A 17,500-nucleotide genomic window follows, 5' to 3' on the forward strand; every position below is an offset into this window, starting at 1 on the left:
AAGCACAGATACAGCCAAGTGGGAAACAGTGCGATCTAATAGTGACACAGCAGACAGGAACAGCGGGATCTAATCAGTGATGTCCTTGATAATGACTTTGCACTAAAAGACAAAGTGAGCATTTCAGTAAAAAAATATATAACGTAATAAAAAGTCAGAGAGAGAGAGAGTGAGAGTCCTCAACACTAGTGTTTAAATTGAAAGGTTATTAAAGTTTATAGTAGGAAGTAAAGGTTGAATATTGTAAGGTTCCGTCTGTAGGTTTTACAAACCTGTAACTATCTCACCATTTTAAGAATGTTTATTAAAACTAAGATCTGCAAATTTGGATTTGTAATTCTCACACACCGAAGTCAGGTTTAAAGCAGCGGTGTCAAACTCTGGCCCGCAAGATCATATCAAATGTGCATTACAGCTGGCTAGCCGCATGCTCCGCTAATACTACATATCCCAGAAAGCCTTGCCACTGTATTGACACGAAGTCACGAACACCAAGCGCCCCTCATTCTCTGTTGACAGTCGTTAAAGTCAGGGTCCCCGATTTTTGAGAAATGCTTCAGAAAACTGAGTCGGGCCGAATGATAAACAAAAATCAAAACTAAAATCAAAACAAACCAATGTAGCCAATGAGCAGAAAGGGGCGTGTCTTGTCAATATGGGCGGAGAGAGCGTTCGGTGCGCATGTGTGACATTAGCAGAAAGCGGTTTTAACATCGACATGGAGGATAAAAACAAAGAAAGAAAGAGAAGAAAGACTTACGATAAGGACAAGAAGTAGGACGTGTTAATATAGGATCAGCTTTCCAGCGCTGGAGAGAACTGAAGGAGCAGGAAGTTGGCCACATATTCACAGGTTGGAGTTTCCCGAGTCAATAACTCCTGAGCTAAACGCTGTTACTACACAAATAACACCTCTTTTCTATCGTAGTAATGTAGAGAGGCAGCTACAACCGCGTTTTGTGTAGTAACAGCGTTTAGCTCAGGAGTTATCGACTCGGGAAAGAACTCAGGAGTTGTTCCAAATCCTGTGTTTAAGCAAAACTAAAGTTTGTTTCCATATGAAAAAGTTTGAACATTACATATCAGTTAATTGCAGTTTTCAATATATATTCAGTTTGGCCCGTGACTTTATCTCAGTTTTATATTTTGGCCCACTGTGAATTTGAGTTTGACTCCCCTGGTTTAAAGCATCTATTTAAATTAGGGCTGGTAAGCTATTAAAATTTTGAATATAATTGATTACATGACATGGAGATTAATTAATCTAATTAATCGCATTTAATTGCAGATAAATATCAGTTGAGAATTTCCTCCAAAATGTCATTTAATATGATTGTGTTTGAGGAAGATCGAACCGATATAACAAAAAGCAGTTTTTCGTTATTTAACACGAGCCTATCACTTAGGCTACAATGGCCAGAACATCGCAATTCGAAAAGCATCCATTAACCCCTTGTCTTCCATAACAGTGACAGGCCTACAGTCCATTGCAATCCATTTAGATATTGTATTTGTTAGTGTTTCTGAGGACGACTTACTTAATTTGCGGCGATTTTCAGTCAGCGTGGTTTGGCGGAACTTGCCTGCAGGTTGTGCTAACTGCAGAGCTCGCAATATGTTTTGAGTTCAGGTGGTATTTCATGTCACTTCGATGGTGTGCAAATTTCTTATTGCAGAGAACACAAAGGACTTTGGTTTTATCAGTGGCTCCATTGGAAAGAGTTTTGAATTTAAATTTGCCCTTCAGAAAGCCAGGCAGATCTGTGTCACTTGGCATCATGCTTGACTAACTCACTACTACAGCTTATTGCAAGATGTGTAGTCGTTGGTACAGGTGTGGGGAGGGGCGGGGCACGTTAAATGCGTTAAAAATATTAACACGTTATTTTTTCTCATAATTAATTAATCTAATTAATGCGTTAAATTACCAGCCTTAATTTAAATATATCTACCCCAGAACTTCCCAAAAGTTTTTTTTTTTTTAGATGACATCATTAAAAATAAAAAATGTCAAAGAATTTTGCACTATTGTCAGAAAAGGTTTACATAATCAAGGAACTTATGAATCAAGGAACCTTTCATGATGGACTAAACCCAAAACCCAAACCAAGTAACCTTTTTATAGCGCTTCTGTCCTGACAGTTGCTAGTTGCAATTTATGATTCATTTGTTAGCAGCTTGGCTAAGTGGTGTGCAAGCTAACATAGCTAGCACAACGCTTCGTCTGTTTTGACTGAAGATTGAAGATTATTTTACAAAATCTTCACAGGAATTCTTTAAAATGAACACAGACACAGTGCAGTGTGGGTCATAAACGCAGAGAGCTGCTTGGCTAATAAACCAAAAATAAACCTATTTTCCACAGTGAAAATAAAATTAGCATTGTGGAAAATACTTGTTAACTTGGTGCTTCTTACTGCCTGCGATCATGTTTAGCAGTTATTTCTTTAACCTTTCCTTTTGACTTCCATCACAGTGATCGAGAACAATTAGAATGTGAAAAAGTGTATTTAAATATTTTTCACTGCCTGGATTACATCCCAGTAAATCACCAGCTAAGGACACGCCCACAAAACAAATGTAATTGAGTAAGCCACTAAGCTAGCGAGACAGAATGTACCACCAGGACACACGTTACAGCATCGCCGTCGCACAAGTTCTTTATAACACAGCATCTATGGACACCATCCCAAATGATCTACCGAAATTGAATAAAAAAATTTTAGTCAGCAAATGATATTCTTGATAACGTTTTTCTTCAACATTCGCGGTCGGGACACATCCTAAACCTCACAGATGAGAAACATCTTAAGGAACACGTATAAGGGGAAAATGAATTTCTTATGATATTTGCTTAATAAGATAAGCTAACTAAAGTTAGCACAGGAGGCCATTGCTAGCAAGCTAATGTCTACACCGGATGGAGGTAACTGCTAGCTAGCTAACTACACTTACCAGAGATTATGTTCATGTTAATGATAGCCAGCTAAAGTTAGCACAGAATGATATTGCTAGTTAGAATTAGAACACGAGGACATCGCTAGCTAGCCACCGTTCTGTGAGGAGATTTCAGAGAGCGAGATTAACTGTTACACTTAAAATAATGTCTGACAAACAAATACACAGAGACACAAATCATACACATTTTTCATAGCACAATAAATAAAAGACCTTTTAAAGACTTAATAATCTTATTTGGCAAGCATAAGTTTTAAGAATATAAATAATTATTGCACAAGTGGTTTAAGAAAAATAAAATGAAAACAAAAATAAAATAAAATAAAAGCTTTGCAGCTGAAATTTAGTTTTAACACGCAGGCTGCAATCAAAGTGCATATGAAGGCAGGAACGGTACGATTCAACCCGCCCCGCTCCAGGTGACATGTACAGTACAGGTGAGGGATTTAACAGAGAATGTTAGCATAGCAGCAGAGTGGAATATGGCCTAAAAACCGCTAACGTACTGTAGACATGTGCCGAAAATCTCCTCTCGATGCTGTTTACTTTCTATCACTTTTTTTTAAAACACAGCTAACTTATTAACACAGCTAGCTAATTGTTTATTATACCAAAATGCCAGTTAGACATTTTGACATCATAATTAATTAATAAAAACAAGGAGTAAAATTAGTGAAATAATTAATCAGTAAAACACAAGGAGACGGAAACAGAAATACTCCTGAGTTTGAGACGCACCGCACGAGTGCATTTACTGCTAGCAGCGTTAACATTAATACCAGCTAGCTGAAATTCCACAGAAGGAAATGACTTGCTAGCTTACTATTCCATGCTTCTTCTCCATTGTTTTAAAGAATCTAATTTATCTTGTCTCTGTAAACATGATAAACTTCTCTTCTTAGCTCGGACACAGATGCAGACAACGCTAACTAGCACTAGCTGTTAAAAACATTGTATAACAAGAATGTAAAGAACTCGTGTGTTTCCAGAACAAAAATAAACAAGAGAAACTCTAATGTTAGCATTTGCCCCTGAGGTAAACAGGTTGCACAGCTGAATATTGCTAGCTTGCTAATATTACCTCAGGAAGTTATGGCTAGTTTATTGCTAACTAGATAAAGTTATCACATAATGGCACTGCTAGCTTGCTTGCTAACATAACTACAGAAGATTATTACTAGCTAGCTAAATTCAACCCAGGATGTTAATGATGGCTAACTAATTACCACAGGTTATTGCTAGCTATTTATTTTGCTTCTGTGTTAGCAGAAATTAGTGAACAGTAAAAGTCTGTGCTCCGATTTCTGATTTTTTTTTTTTTACATTAGCATCACAGCGAGATCTCGTTACAGCTTTCTTCAGTAGCGGAAATCAGCTTGAGCACAAGGACAGAGATGACTGATCTGGCTGCATCATGCTAGCTTAATGTAACCAAGTGAATGGACTTCTGGCAAAATACAAACACAAATATGGCTCTGAAAACATTGTAGAATATCAAGAGAACATGCTAGTTATGAGATAAACGTCAACAATTACATCATGCATTTTGATTATAATAATTATCTAGCAGTAATAATCGGCACATGCCTACTGTACTGTATGGTGCAATTTACAGAGAAACGACGATTGCTATTAAATACACTGAAACATTGCAGCTTTGACCGCATTCGGCCTCGGAAGTAAAAAAAAAAATCCATGTATTACTTCAAGTACCTGATGAAGAGCTTTTGCATGTAAATAAACTTAGCTAGCACATCTGATCCAACTTATATCAGCGTACTTAACACAGGGACCACAACACCTTCACAAGCTCCTATATCGGTGCTCCTGTACTGTAGGTGGTGTTGTTAACATTTTAGACCAAAGAGGTGTGTCCAAACTGATTCATTCCAAGATGGCTGATGCTGATGTACTGCATTCTTCATCTTGGTTCCTGAACAGAGCCACCACATGCAGTATGATGGTTTCCTCTTCAAATGACACTCTCAGGTCTTCTCTCCGTGTTAATACGCTGAGGCTTTCACTGGTGGACTTAAAAATGGTCGTAAATGGACGACCAGTGGTTTGGTCATCTGTATGCATGTGATAGGTGATCTTTGTTCTTGGGTTCTGGATTCTTTACACATTTAAAACTTCTAAAATCCTAAATACGACGTACAGCTGATTTGCATATATATATATATATTTGTGTGTGTGTGTGTGTGTGTGTGTGAGAGAGAGAAAATTTGACATATAAAACTGTGCTTTTTCAGTCAGCCTTCGTTTGTCCTACTGAAAGATCCAGCAACTGGTTTTGGCCCCACAGCTGAAGATCGGCAGAAGAGAAAGTGAAGAATTTATGGGGCGGAGCCATAATTACCACATGGTACACTGTGGAATCGTTTGTTTGCTGAGGTTTAATTTTTATACCAACAAAAAATTATTTTTTTTTATTCAAACGTTCCTTTTGTATCAGAATATTTTGGTAAGAAAATCGGTTAAAGCTGCAGCTAGTATTTTATTTTATTGCTTGCTAGCAAAATATGTTAATATAAGATAAAAGGAGCAAATTTCTATAAACATTTAGGAATGTCGGACAAGATTTAGCTTACGTTCTGGATGATCGTCAGCTTCGTTTATAATTGTAGTGCAGAGATAAATAGTTATTTTTATTGTTGTATTGTGTGTTTGTTGGTGTTAGTTACTACAACACACTTTGCTAGTTAGCCTAAGTTACGGTAGGTTATTGTTTGCTAGTTAACCTGAAAGTTTTTTTAATCATACAGTTCGTTGTAGTGCTAAAAACCCTGCAGAAGAGCAGAACTAGCTTATTGTCATCATGTTGTGATTGAAATGTTATTTATTGTGTGGATTTGACGTGAGGACCTTCTGAGGACGTCGTCGAGACACGCTGATGAAATAAAAATCTGGATATTGTACTGTGTTTTTCCTGCCGATCTGTGCTGGTGAACCAAAGGCCTGATCAATGGAACAATGCTAATCTGAGTGAACCAAGTGTGGTTGTGTTGTGACAGTGACCCAGTTGCCATAGTAACAGAGTGAAATGAGCTAGAACTTGATTCCTAAGATCCTGTTTGGACTGGGAAGGGTCCTTAATAACACGACATAATGTTTATAACCTGTGTGTGTGTGTGTGTGTGTGTGTGTGTGTGAGTATTAACCTTGTTTTATTAAACTGCCTGAATTACTCTCACTATACTCTTTCAGCTCGTGTGTATTGTGAACTTGTCTGCTCATTCTTTCTCTGTCGTTCCTGCTCTCGTCTTCCTATTCACTCTGTTCTTCTCACCATCCCTTCTCTCTCTCCGTCCGTTCTCGTGCGCCTTTTCTTCTCTCTGATCGTCACTGCGGCGATTGAGTGGCTAAATTTAGAGTCAAATTGTAGCTTAGCTCTCGGAGACAGATGAAAAGTGTCGGCTCCAGATGGGGGACGTGGGCTCAGTGTGCAGCTGAGTCACACACTTCAGTTATGCAAAGACACACACACACACACACACACTCACACACACACACACATGCACACTGTTCCTCCTTTCATAATCTGACATTCTTTCACAGACATTCAAACAGCCATGTGCAGATAATCCACAGTACGTTCTGTCGCAATATTTGTCATTGTAGCTGCTAAAAATATTGATTTTTTTCTTTTTTTTGGCCAGCATTTGTGCTCCTGAAATAAAGTCCAGTTGGAGAATAGCTCAAGGTCGGCTGAACGGAAGCAAACCCATAGTTCAGTTGATCAGCTGCTGCTCCATTTTGACATGATAATATTTAATAACGTTGGCACATGCCTAATAAATATGCTATGGCGTCTATACATTCGGTTCTCGTCTGGACGTGAGCAGAACTGATGTGTCGAATGTGTCACTCTGTTTACGCGATCCTCCTCGATGCCGAATTCACCCGGCGTTCAGACTGGAAAGCGACAAATGCTCAGATCCCCTGCACCATTTATTACCCTGTTTTTTATTTTTGTGAAATTTACTTTAATTTTGTTTATATTACATGCTAACATTAGCCTCTTTTCTGCTACCAGCAGTTACTGTTAGTTTTAGCATTGCTGGACATGTTAGCTGATGTCTGAACTAGCGCCTTTTCTGTTGTTTGTGTGTGTGTGTGTGTGTGTGTGTGTGTGTGTGTGTGTGTATTAAAAAACACAACAACTCTGAACAGAATTTTTAGACTCATGGTAGAGTCTCTATCATTGAATACATTAATTCTGGTTCACTAAGTTACAGACTTAAGATACCGTGAGTCTAAAACGCTGTTCACATTTGTTTAAAAAACAAAAGCACTTTTGTATATCGCTTTGGATAAGAGAGTCTGCTAAATGCTGTAAATGTAAATGTCTGTTAGACTTCTGGCTCATTTTTTTTAACATTAATGCCACTGGAAACTAATCCAGTATGACACAACTTAGAAGATATTAGTGGAATTATCTAGATTCACTGCATCGTAGCTAATTAGCATAACACAGAGCCAGAGCTGTTGTTTGTCGCTTGCTAGTCTGAAGGCAGGGCCGTGTGTGTGTGGATGTCGTTAGATTTGTAAGTGTGCATTAACTAATAACCAGCAGCTGTCATTCTGGCTTCTCCTCCGTGGGCGACGAGTCGATTTCACACGTTAGTTCCTCGGTTTGGTTCGAGTCGTTTTCTTCGGCTGGTTCTGAAAAGTTTTCTGAACAGTTCTCGATCTCCGACTGGGTCTCTTCCGCCACTGTGGATTCTGATTGGTCCTCGCTGTGTAAGACCTCAGTGCAGTCTGTCTCGTTCAGCACGCTGCTCTCCGACGGATGCTCCAGCTCGTCGCAGAGCTCGGTGGCTGTTTTGGGTTCCCGTGGCAACGGCAGGCTCCTGTGGCGACTCCAGAGCTTGTGGAGCTCGGTTACCTCGGAAACGTTGCTGCTGGTGCCGCTGTCACGGAAACTGGCCAGAGGAGGGCGGACCTTCACACCTGTGACTGTTACAGAACCCTCAATGGCTTTGCGTAGCTGCAGAAAATCGTATACATTCTGTCATTTCACATGAAAAGGATTAATTACAACACAAAACATCTGCTGTTAGTAAATTAATAAACACACACCTCCTTCAACGAGACAACACCGACGAGTCTTCCGGTGCTCGTGACGTAAGCGTGATCCAAACCGAGTAGCGAGAAAATGGTGTGTGTCTGTGATTTACAGGCAAAGTCATTAGGAACAGCAACTGAAGCTCAGGGCAACACGGTTTTTAACAAAGCATTTAAACAAAAATAAAACCCCTGAACAAAAAATGTAAACTGGATTTAGTTTACTGTCATAAATAAAATGCAGGAAATTTAAACCTAATGAAGGATTTACAAAATTTAATAACTTTTTCTTTTTCCTTGGGCCCCGCCCACTTACCGCTGTGTAACCACTTAGCCACGCCCCCTCAAAAGATTACAGTACCTTCACTGTGTTAAAATGATCAGGACTGCACTTATAAAAACTCAGTTAAAAAAAGATTTTACAAATCCGTAACATTATGATATCATCATTGCATTTACATGCAAAAATCAATATAGCAGCGAATTTACATTATTTACATACGAGAGTGAGATGCAGACCAGCTTACTTTGTGCAGGGATGTACGTTCGACGAGCTGGAAAGGGGCGGGGTCTATCTTACAGTTATTAAAGCAGACTGCTTCTTCCAGCTGTTGCTCCTCCCACTCAGTTATCTGAGGTAAAGACATCTGTATGGCAATAAAAGTCGGAGAGAAGCGTGTTAGTTTGAAGAACTGTAACGGCTCTCGTGTAAACGTGCTCTTCTTCTTCTGTTAGAATTTGTGACAGATTTTCATTCATTCATTCATCTTCTACCGCTTTATCCGAACTTCTCGGGTCACGGGGAGCCTGTGCCTATCTCAGGCGTCGTCGGGCATCGAGGCAGGATACACCCTGGACGGAGTGCCAACCCATCACAGGGCACACACACACTCTCATTCACTCACACACTCACACACTATGGACAATTTTCCAGAGATGCCAATCAACCTACCATGCATGTCTTTGGACCAGGGGAGGAAACCGGAGTACCCGGAGGAAACCCCCGAGGCACGGGGAGAACATGCAAACTCCACACACACGAGGCGGAGGCGGGAATCGAACCCCAACCCTGGAGGTGTGAGGCGAACGTACTAACCACTAAGACACCGTGCCACATGGTGAAGAGAAGAGCAGGTCTGCGTGAGAGTGGACTTACATAACAGTTTAGTAAAGGAACGCGACAGCAGTTTGTGCTGTAATGTTTGTATCACCCTGAGACACTAACCTCTGCTGTGGACATGTCATCCTCATTGTCAGGGGCTTCCTGAAACCATATCAATCAGAGATGTAAACTAAGCAATACTCTAAACTATTAGCACCCCCCCCCAATAAGTAAATAAATAAATAAATAAATAAATAAATAAATAAAAATCACTGCTTTCTATATTACAAACCATCAAGAACTGCAAAAAATCTAGCAACTACACCACAGATGATATTAGCAGGTCTATAGACTGTAGACAGAGTACACACGTGGTTTATAGGCTAGTTTAAACATGCTAGGTTAGCTGTTGACTGATAAGTTGCTGTTACAGTACTAGGTAAGCTTTTCATGGCTGTCGGTTTGCTTAACATGAAGTTAAACAAAAATCACAAAGATGTTTCATTTATACCAAATATATGCAGGTGTGGAGTCAGTAGAAAACCTTACCTCCACCTGCTCCTTCACTGATTCTCCACAGGAAGAAGTCGGAGAACCTGAATCAACGAGAAGAAGTTCACTAAAGATTCAGCAAGGGAATGATGCAGTGTAGACCAGAGGCCTGAAATGTGCTGAGTCGTTACTCGAGCTGAATGTCTGATGGGTCAGAAGAGAAGGTGTTGATGAATCGTCTGTACCTGCAGCTCTGACAGCAGTGCAACATTAATGCGCAGGTTCTAACGTGTTGCGGTTCTACGGTAACAGCTCATTCACAGGTTCTGACATTGTGTTAGATACACAAGGAACGCTAATAGTTATCAGGTTATTATAATGATCAGGCTTCTGTGTTGTAAGAGGAATAAAGCTCTCGAGTCGATGCTGCTATGGGACGGTGATGCACTCCAGGTTGCGGTGTACGTACTGTTCAGGGCGTCTGTGCTGCTGACAGACGACACGGTCTTCAGCGCAGACTTCAGGGGAATCTGGGAGTTGCTGAGAGTCGAACTGAAGGAGGATTCCTCAGTGGAGATCTAAAGTGAAATCATTTAAACAGATTACAGTCCGGCAATGTTCTGCTCACATCTGTAATGAATTACAACAATATTCCCACAAACTTTATTCACGATTCTACGCACAGCAAATACAAACACAAATGGGTGGAGCTTAAGTGCTGGCTGTTTGTGATTGATTGGTGCACTGAAAGGTTTTAATTTGTGAAAATTTGACCAGAGTTTTCTAAAATCCTGACTTTATCATGTCCCACATGTCTTACCAGGAAGCGGACACCTCGACTGGCTTTGGGCGAGGAATTCTGGGATAAAGACGGGGGGACGTGGGCGCCATTGTCCTGCGCTCGTTCTCTCAGGTACTCCAACCTCCGACCTCGACCAAGCTGCTCCGAGAGCAAGAACTGGAGCTGAGAACGCTCGATAGATCCAAGCAGGATCATCGACTCTGAAAATAAAGAGGAACCAATGTGTGATGATGTTGAACTGTTTCTCTCATTCAGATGATGCTACTGAAGTTACTGAAACGTGTGGATAGACATCACTATAAGCACTTTGTTAGTGCAGTCTCACCTTTAGACTCCACGAGAGCGAGAGTCTTCAGCTGCCCCGTCACCAAAGCCTCCTGCACGTCCCGGTACGTAGAGGACAGCGTGATGTAACGTACGTCTCGCACCATGATGTCCTCCACTCGGATGTTGTACTTTCTACAGAGTGAGGGAGCAGACCTGGAATCAGCGAGCTGCCCCATTGTGATTGGTCAGAAGAGATTTAGTTTTCTATAACAGTAGCTTTGACAGAAGAGTCAAAAATGTGTGTAACATGTATGGAAGGAGTCTCCAGTGTCAGGAGGTCAGGAAGTAACTTGTATCTGGGACATTCCCTGTTTAAATGTCATTATGTACATGTATGAGGTAGAAAGAGAAAAAAAAACCTTTAGGATGTGCTGAAGATAGAAAACAATCAACATATGTTAGAGGAAAGCACTCACTCCTGGCCCCAGCCCAGTTCCGGCAGGTACGGAAGTTTCTGGATCCTGATGATGGAGTCGTACAGCGAGGGCTGGAGGCTCTGAGCCACTGCGTTGGCCAGAATCACGGCAATCATAACAGGCAGGATGTGAGAGATCTGACCGGTCAGCTCAAACACGATGACCGCCGTCGACACGGTGTGTGTGACCGCTCCAGAAAGTGCCGCAGCACCTCAAGACACACACACACACACACACACACACACACACACACGCATCAAATTACACAACAACCAAGAACCTGACAGCTATTTGATTTCCTATTACGCTTGTGACACGTGTTGAGCGAATTCCATCAGCTGCACTGAAATTAGCCTCCGGGAGACGCAGGCAAAATAAAACACACGGCGTTCACCATCAACCTGCTGGAAGACCCTCATTCGGTCACCTGTTTCTCAGGATTTTCTCTTTTATAAATCAAAAAATAAAGCTGGATTTAAACCGTGTCACATGCTGCCGCTCTTTAACCCTCACGCCTTTTCATTGTCAGAATCATATGAATACAATAAAATGTTTTTATGATTTAAAACATATATTTATAGATAACAAAAATTTAGAAGTTTTTGTTTACAGAACAACAAACTACGACTTACGTACTGATGTCACTGGTTATTATATTTATATATACCGTATGTGTAAAAGTGCCGTCTTAATTAAAGTACAATTTAGTGCCATTCATTAGATAAAAGATAGTTTTAATTTTATTATTATTATTATTATTAAAATTATAAGTAGAATTAACTTTGGCTTCATTGTTACATATTAAAATGATCAATTTGTTGAACCTGTTTATTAACATGTAAAATTGAGTATATTTTGCTTTATTTTGTATGTAATGATTTATTGGCAGTATAACAATTTTCTCTAAAACTAAATAAATGATCGATCCACAGAAGAGACATGTAACTATGCTAAGCTACATGTGCTATGTCTGTTTTGAAGTTAATTATTATCATTAAACTGTTTGGTAAATTTTGTGATTTTTAATAAAATTGATCTCAATAAATCTGGACATATGTACCTGGACATATCTGGACATATCTGAAAATATGTCTTGAACTAAAACAAACATTAGCTTTACTACCTGACACTGTGCCTGATGACGATAACTAGCTTGCGGACTAGCTGGTTAGCTTGTTTGGCAAACTATAAACTGATCAACAACTGTATATCAACAATATGATTTATTGATGAATTTTTTTTTAATTATTAAAATGTTCCATCATATTAACATGAACATATTTAACGTAACCCTCACCTACAACAGCGTAGCCACCGGGGACTATGGGATATACGGTGCTGTCACTGTGAATGCCTTCAGGGAACACGGCCGCCATGCTTTCGCCCACCAGGCGACCAAATGCAGCACCTGTGGAAAGACGTTCACGTTACTAAAGACAATCACGTTACTGATGAGGATCACGTTACTGATGACGATCACGTTACTGAAGATGATCACGTTACTGATGAGGATCACGTTACTAAAGACAATCACGTTACTGATGAGGATCACGTTACTGATGACGATCACGTTACTGAAGATGATCACGTTACTAAAGACAATCACGTTACTGATGAGGATCACGTTACTAATGACGATCACGTTACTGATGAGGATCACGTTACTGATGAGGATCACGTTACTGATGAGGATCACGTTACTAATGACGATCACGTTACTGATGAGGATCACGTTACTGATGAGGATCACGTTACTAATGACGATCACGTTACTAATGACGATCACGTTACTGATGAGGATCACGTTACCGATGACGATCACGTTACCGATGACGATCACGTTACTGAAGATGATCACGTTACTGATGAGGATCACGTTACTAATGACGATCACGTTACTAATGACGATCACGTTACTGATGAGGATCACGTTACTAATGACGATCACGTTACTAATGACGATCACGTTACTGAAGATGATCACGTTACTGATGAGGATCACGTTACTGATGACGATCACGTTACTGATGACGATCACGTTACTGATGAGGATCACGTTACTGATGAGGATCACGTTACTAATGACGATCACGTTACTAATGACGATCACGTTACTGATGAGGATCACGTTACTGATGAGGATCACGTTACTGATGACGATCACGTTACTAATGACGATCACGTTACTGAAGATGATCACGTTACTGATGAGGATCACGTTACTAAAGACAATCACGTTACTGATGAGGATCACGTTACTGAAGATGATCACGTTACTGATGAGGATCACGTTACTAATGACGATCACGTTACTGATGAGGATCACGTTACTAATGACGATCACGTTACTGAAGATGATCACGTTACTGAAGATGATCACGTTACTAAAGACAATCACGTTACTGATGAGGATCACGTTACTAATGACGATCACGTTACTGATGAGGATCACGTTACTGATGAGGATCACGTTACTAATGACGATCACGTTACTAATGACGATCACGTTACTGATGAGGATCACGTTACTGATGAGGATCACGTTACTGATGAGGATCACGTTACTAATGACGATCACGTTACTAATGACGATCACGTTACTGATGAGGATCACGTTACCGATGAGGATCACGTTACTGATGACGATCACGTTACTGAAGATGATCACGTTACTGATGAGGATCACGTTACTAATGACGATCACGTTACTAATGACGATCACGTTACTGATGAGGATCACGTTACTAATGACGATCACGTTACTAATGACGATCACGTTACTGAAGATGGTCACGTTACTGATGAGGATCACGTTACTGATGACGATCACGTTACTGATGACGATCACGTTACTGATGAGGATCACGTTACTGATGAGGATCACGTTACTAATGACGATCACGTTACTAATGACGATCACGTTACTGATGAGGATCACGTTACTGATGAGGATCACGTTACTGATGACGATCACGTTACTAATGACGATCACGTTACTGAAGATGATCACGTTACTGATGAGGATCACGTTACTAATGACGATCAAGTTATTAATGACGATCACGTTACTAATGACGATCACGTTACTAATGACGATCACGTTATTAATGACGATCACGTTACTAATGACGATCACGTTATTAATGACGATCACGTTATTAATGACGATCACGTTATTAATGACGATCACGTTACTAATGACGATCACGTTACTAATGACGATCACGTTACTGAAGATGATCACGTCTTTTAGCAATAACAGACTTTAGTAGCATTTAGTAGCTAAATTTCCGCCAGGTGATCATTTATTAATATAAGAATTTGGTGATCTTGAATAGCTAAAAAACTTTTCAGTTATTTACTCATATTTAGTGACTTGTTGTTACCTTGATGTTTTAGTGTTTAATAGCTAAACCCTAATTGTTTGATTATTCCGTGGCTTTAAAATTGTAGCCCAGCAACTTTTTTGTTTATTAATGCTATAATTCAGAATCATTTAATTGATGAAAATTAGCTGCTTGTTTACTAACAGGTAACTCTTGCTATACTTTAGCTAATTGTTTGTTTATTTGTTTATTGTTTTTGAGGGTGGAATAAGTGAAGTGAGAGTGAAGCTGTGGGTAAGTGATGATGTGTAGATGATGTGTAGATGATGTGTAGATGGTTTTTAGATGATGTGTAGATGATGTGTAGATGATGTGTAGATGATGTGTAGATGGTTTTTAGATGATGTGTAGATGATGTGTAGATGGTTTTTAGATGATGTGTAGATGATGTGTAGATGATGTGTAGATGATGTGTAGATGATGTGTAGATGATGTGTAGATGATGTGTAGATGATGTGTAGATGGTTTTTAGATGATGTGTAGATGATGTGTAGATGATGTGTAGATGGTTTTTAGATGATGTGTAGATGATGTGTAGATGATGTGTAGATGATGTGTAGATGATGTGTAGATGATGTGTAGATGATGTGTAGATGATGTGTAGATGATGTGTAGATGATGTGTAGATGGTTTTTAGATGATGTGTAGATGATGTGTAGATGATGTGTAGATGGTTTTTAGATGATGTGTAGATGATGTGTAGATGATGTGTAGATGATGTGTAGATGATGTGTAGATGATGTGTAGATGGTTTTTAGATGATGTGTAGATGATGTGTAGATGATGTGTAGATGATGTGTAGATGATGTGTAGATGATGTGTAGATGATACTCACAGGACAGAACGATCACACACTGATGGTTGCTTGGCAATGAGGATGAAGATGGCACGAGAAAAGAGAAACACAAACGGTGAGCTAACAAACAAACAACTGAACAAATGAGTGAGATGCTTCAGACATGCTGACTGTACAAACATTATAATAAAATGGTCTAAAGCATAAGGAGGTAAAAATGTGCTGAGATTTTTCACACTGCTCCTTCATCCACTTCCTCAAGCAAACCTTCATAATGTTGTAGTGTGGAGAAGCAGCTTTACGTTAAACTGATGATGATGATGATGATGATGATGATGATGATGATGATGTAACTTTGACTAAACCTGAGAGCTCTTTTACTGTTGTTTTGTATCAGCAGTCGATTGTTTATTACATGTGAAACTTTAGTCCTGTAATTTTTACTAACAAAAGAATTTAGTAGAATTTAGGAACTAAATGCATCTAAATCTTTTTCAAGTGATTGTCACAGTAGCTTATCTTTAGTTATCATCATCATCATCATCATCATCATATTAGATTTATTTGAAGGAATTTAGTAATATAGTTGTTCAGATTTTTACTGGAAACTGGAGGTGTGTGAAGTGATGATGACAGCGAGGATGAATCTCTCCTCATCTTACGCTCGTGAGGATGATGATGGAGTAAGTGGTAAGAAGTGAGGGATGAAGGAGGGCGTGTTAAAGCAGGTCTGGAACACACACCTATGAGGAAAACGGGCATGAAGGCGCCGCAGGGCACTGGCATCGTCGTAGCAACTGCCGACATCCAGAACTGTGTGTGAGGAAAAACAACAAGGACATTCTCCCTAATTTACATCACATCAGAATTATTCAAAGACTTTGCTCAGAATCGCACCTCATCACAGCCGTCACGCTTCATAAGCAGCTAATAACACTGCACAACTCCTTCAAACATCAGTCCTTTAACTGTAACTCCAGGCCACGCCCACCACGCATTGCCCCGCCTTAAAACTTTAGTTTTTTTCTTTAATACATTTAAACATCTATAGGTGTGTGTCTACAGATTCAGTCATGGTACAGTAACAGAGGAGGACTTTACCTTCATGACGATGAAGAGGAGGAGTGTGATGAAGACGCTGACCTGCGGGTGTTTCCAGGCCTGATGCTGACTGGAGAAGTCGAAGGCCTCGGACACGCCCTGCTTGTACCACGTCTGGTTGTCGAACAGGGCCACCAGCGACTCGTGCTGTGTGAGCTTCATATCCGTACAAACCACATCATCACATTCATCACAGAAACACTCACATGGCTTCAGCTTCACACTGAAAACACTGTGGTTTATACAGAGCACTGCTGAGCCCATGCTTTAGTATTATACTGAGAGTGACTCATTATTAATGTTAGTAATCATTCATTCATCTTCTACTGCTTATCCGAACTTCTCGGGTCACGGGGAGCCTGTGCCTATCTCAGGCGTCATCGGGCATCGAGGCAGGATACACCCTGGACGGAGTGCCAACCCATCACAGGGCACACACACACTCTCATTCACACACACACACACTACGGACAATTTTCCAGAGATGCCAATCAACCTACCATGCATGTCTTTGGACCGGGGGAGGAAACCGGAGTACCCGGAGGAAACCCCCGAGGCACGGGGAGAACATGCAAACTCCACACACACAAGGTGGAGGCGGGAATCGAACCCCCAACCCTGGAGGTGTGACGCGAACGTGCTAACCACTAAGACACCGTGCCCCCTAATGTTATTAATGTAATGTAATAATTGTTGTAGTTTCTTAGCATTTCCTAGCTTTATATTCTGTTCTATTAATGAATATAATGTTCTGGAAACTCGAGAAGCTGCCTTACTAAGTCACTAAGGCAGATTCATTGGCTGTGATTAAGACGAGGGTTTGTTTATTCATTTATACATTTAATACTCCAGCTAAACTCTAGGCGTTTGTTTACTGACAGTAAAATGCAGGAGAATTAAAATTCTAAACCAGCTTAAACTTTTTTTGTTTATGAATTAACATTCAGTTAGGAAAACTTTTATTAATATTATAATTGGACTAATGTGTGTAGTGTTTTTTTCTCAGCACTCGTTTATTAACGAGGACGTTTTAGTAGCGCAGGTGCAGGTTTA

At 40.1% G+C, this 17,500-nt stretch overlaps 1 protein-coding gene across 3 annotated transcripts in view; it reads right to left on the reverse strand.

Annotated features, from left to right (window-relative positions):
• Positions 1–6,908: 6,908 nt before the first annotated feature.
• Positions 6,909–17,500, reverse strand: part of clcn2a (chloride channel, voltage-sensitive 2a) — a 52,520-nt gene continuing 41,928 nt past the window's right edge. For all 3 annotated transcript variants that reach the window (XM_047806636.1, XM_047806635.1, XM_047806637.1), the window contains 12 exons: positions 16,448–16,603; positions 16,090–16,159; positions 12,462–12,572; positions 11,165–11,375; positions 10,747–10,880; positions 10,440–10,621; positions 10,089–10,197; positions 9,677–9,723; positions 9,251–9,289; positions 8,553–8,672; positions 8,041–8,127; positions 6,909–7,948 (listed from right to left, as the gene is read on the reverse strand). In XM_047806636.1, the coding sequence (XP_047662592.1) occupies positions 7,538–7,948; positions 8,041–8,127; positions 8,553–8,672; positions 9,251–9,289; positions 9,677–9,723; positions 10,089–10,197; positions 10,440–10,621; positions 10,747–10,880; positions 11,165–11,375; positions 12,462–12,572; positions 16,090–16,159; positions 16,448–16,603 (1,677 nt within the window). In that variant the 3' untranslated portion in view covers positions 6,909–7,537. The remainder of the gene's footprint in view (positions 7,949–8,040; positions 8,128–8,552; positions 8,673–9,250; positions 9,290–9,676; positions 9,724–10,088; positions 10,198–10,439; positions 10,622–10,746; positions 10,881–11,164; positions 11,376–12,461; positions 12,573–16,089; positions 16,160–16,447; positions 16,604–17,500) is intronic.

This window comes from Tachysurus fulvidraco, chromosome 22, assembly GCF_022655615.1.
Source record: "Tachysurus fulvidraco isolate hzauxx_2018 chromosome 22, HZAU_PFXX_2.0, whole genome shotgun sequence".
In the NCBI taxonomy this organism is placed as follows: domain Eukaryota; kingdom Metazoa; phylum Chordata; class Actinopteri; order Siluriformes; family Bagridae; genus Tachysurus; species Tachysurus fulvidraco.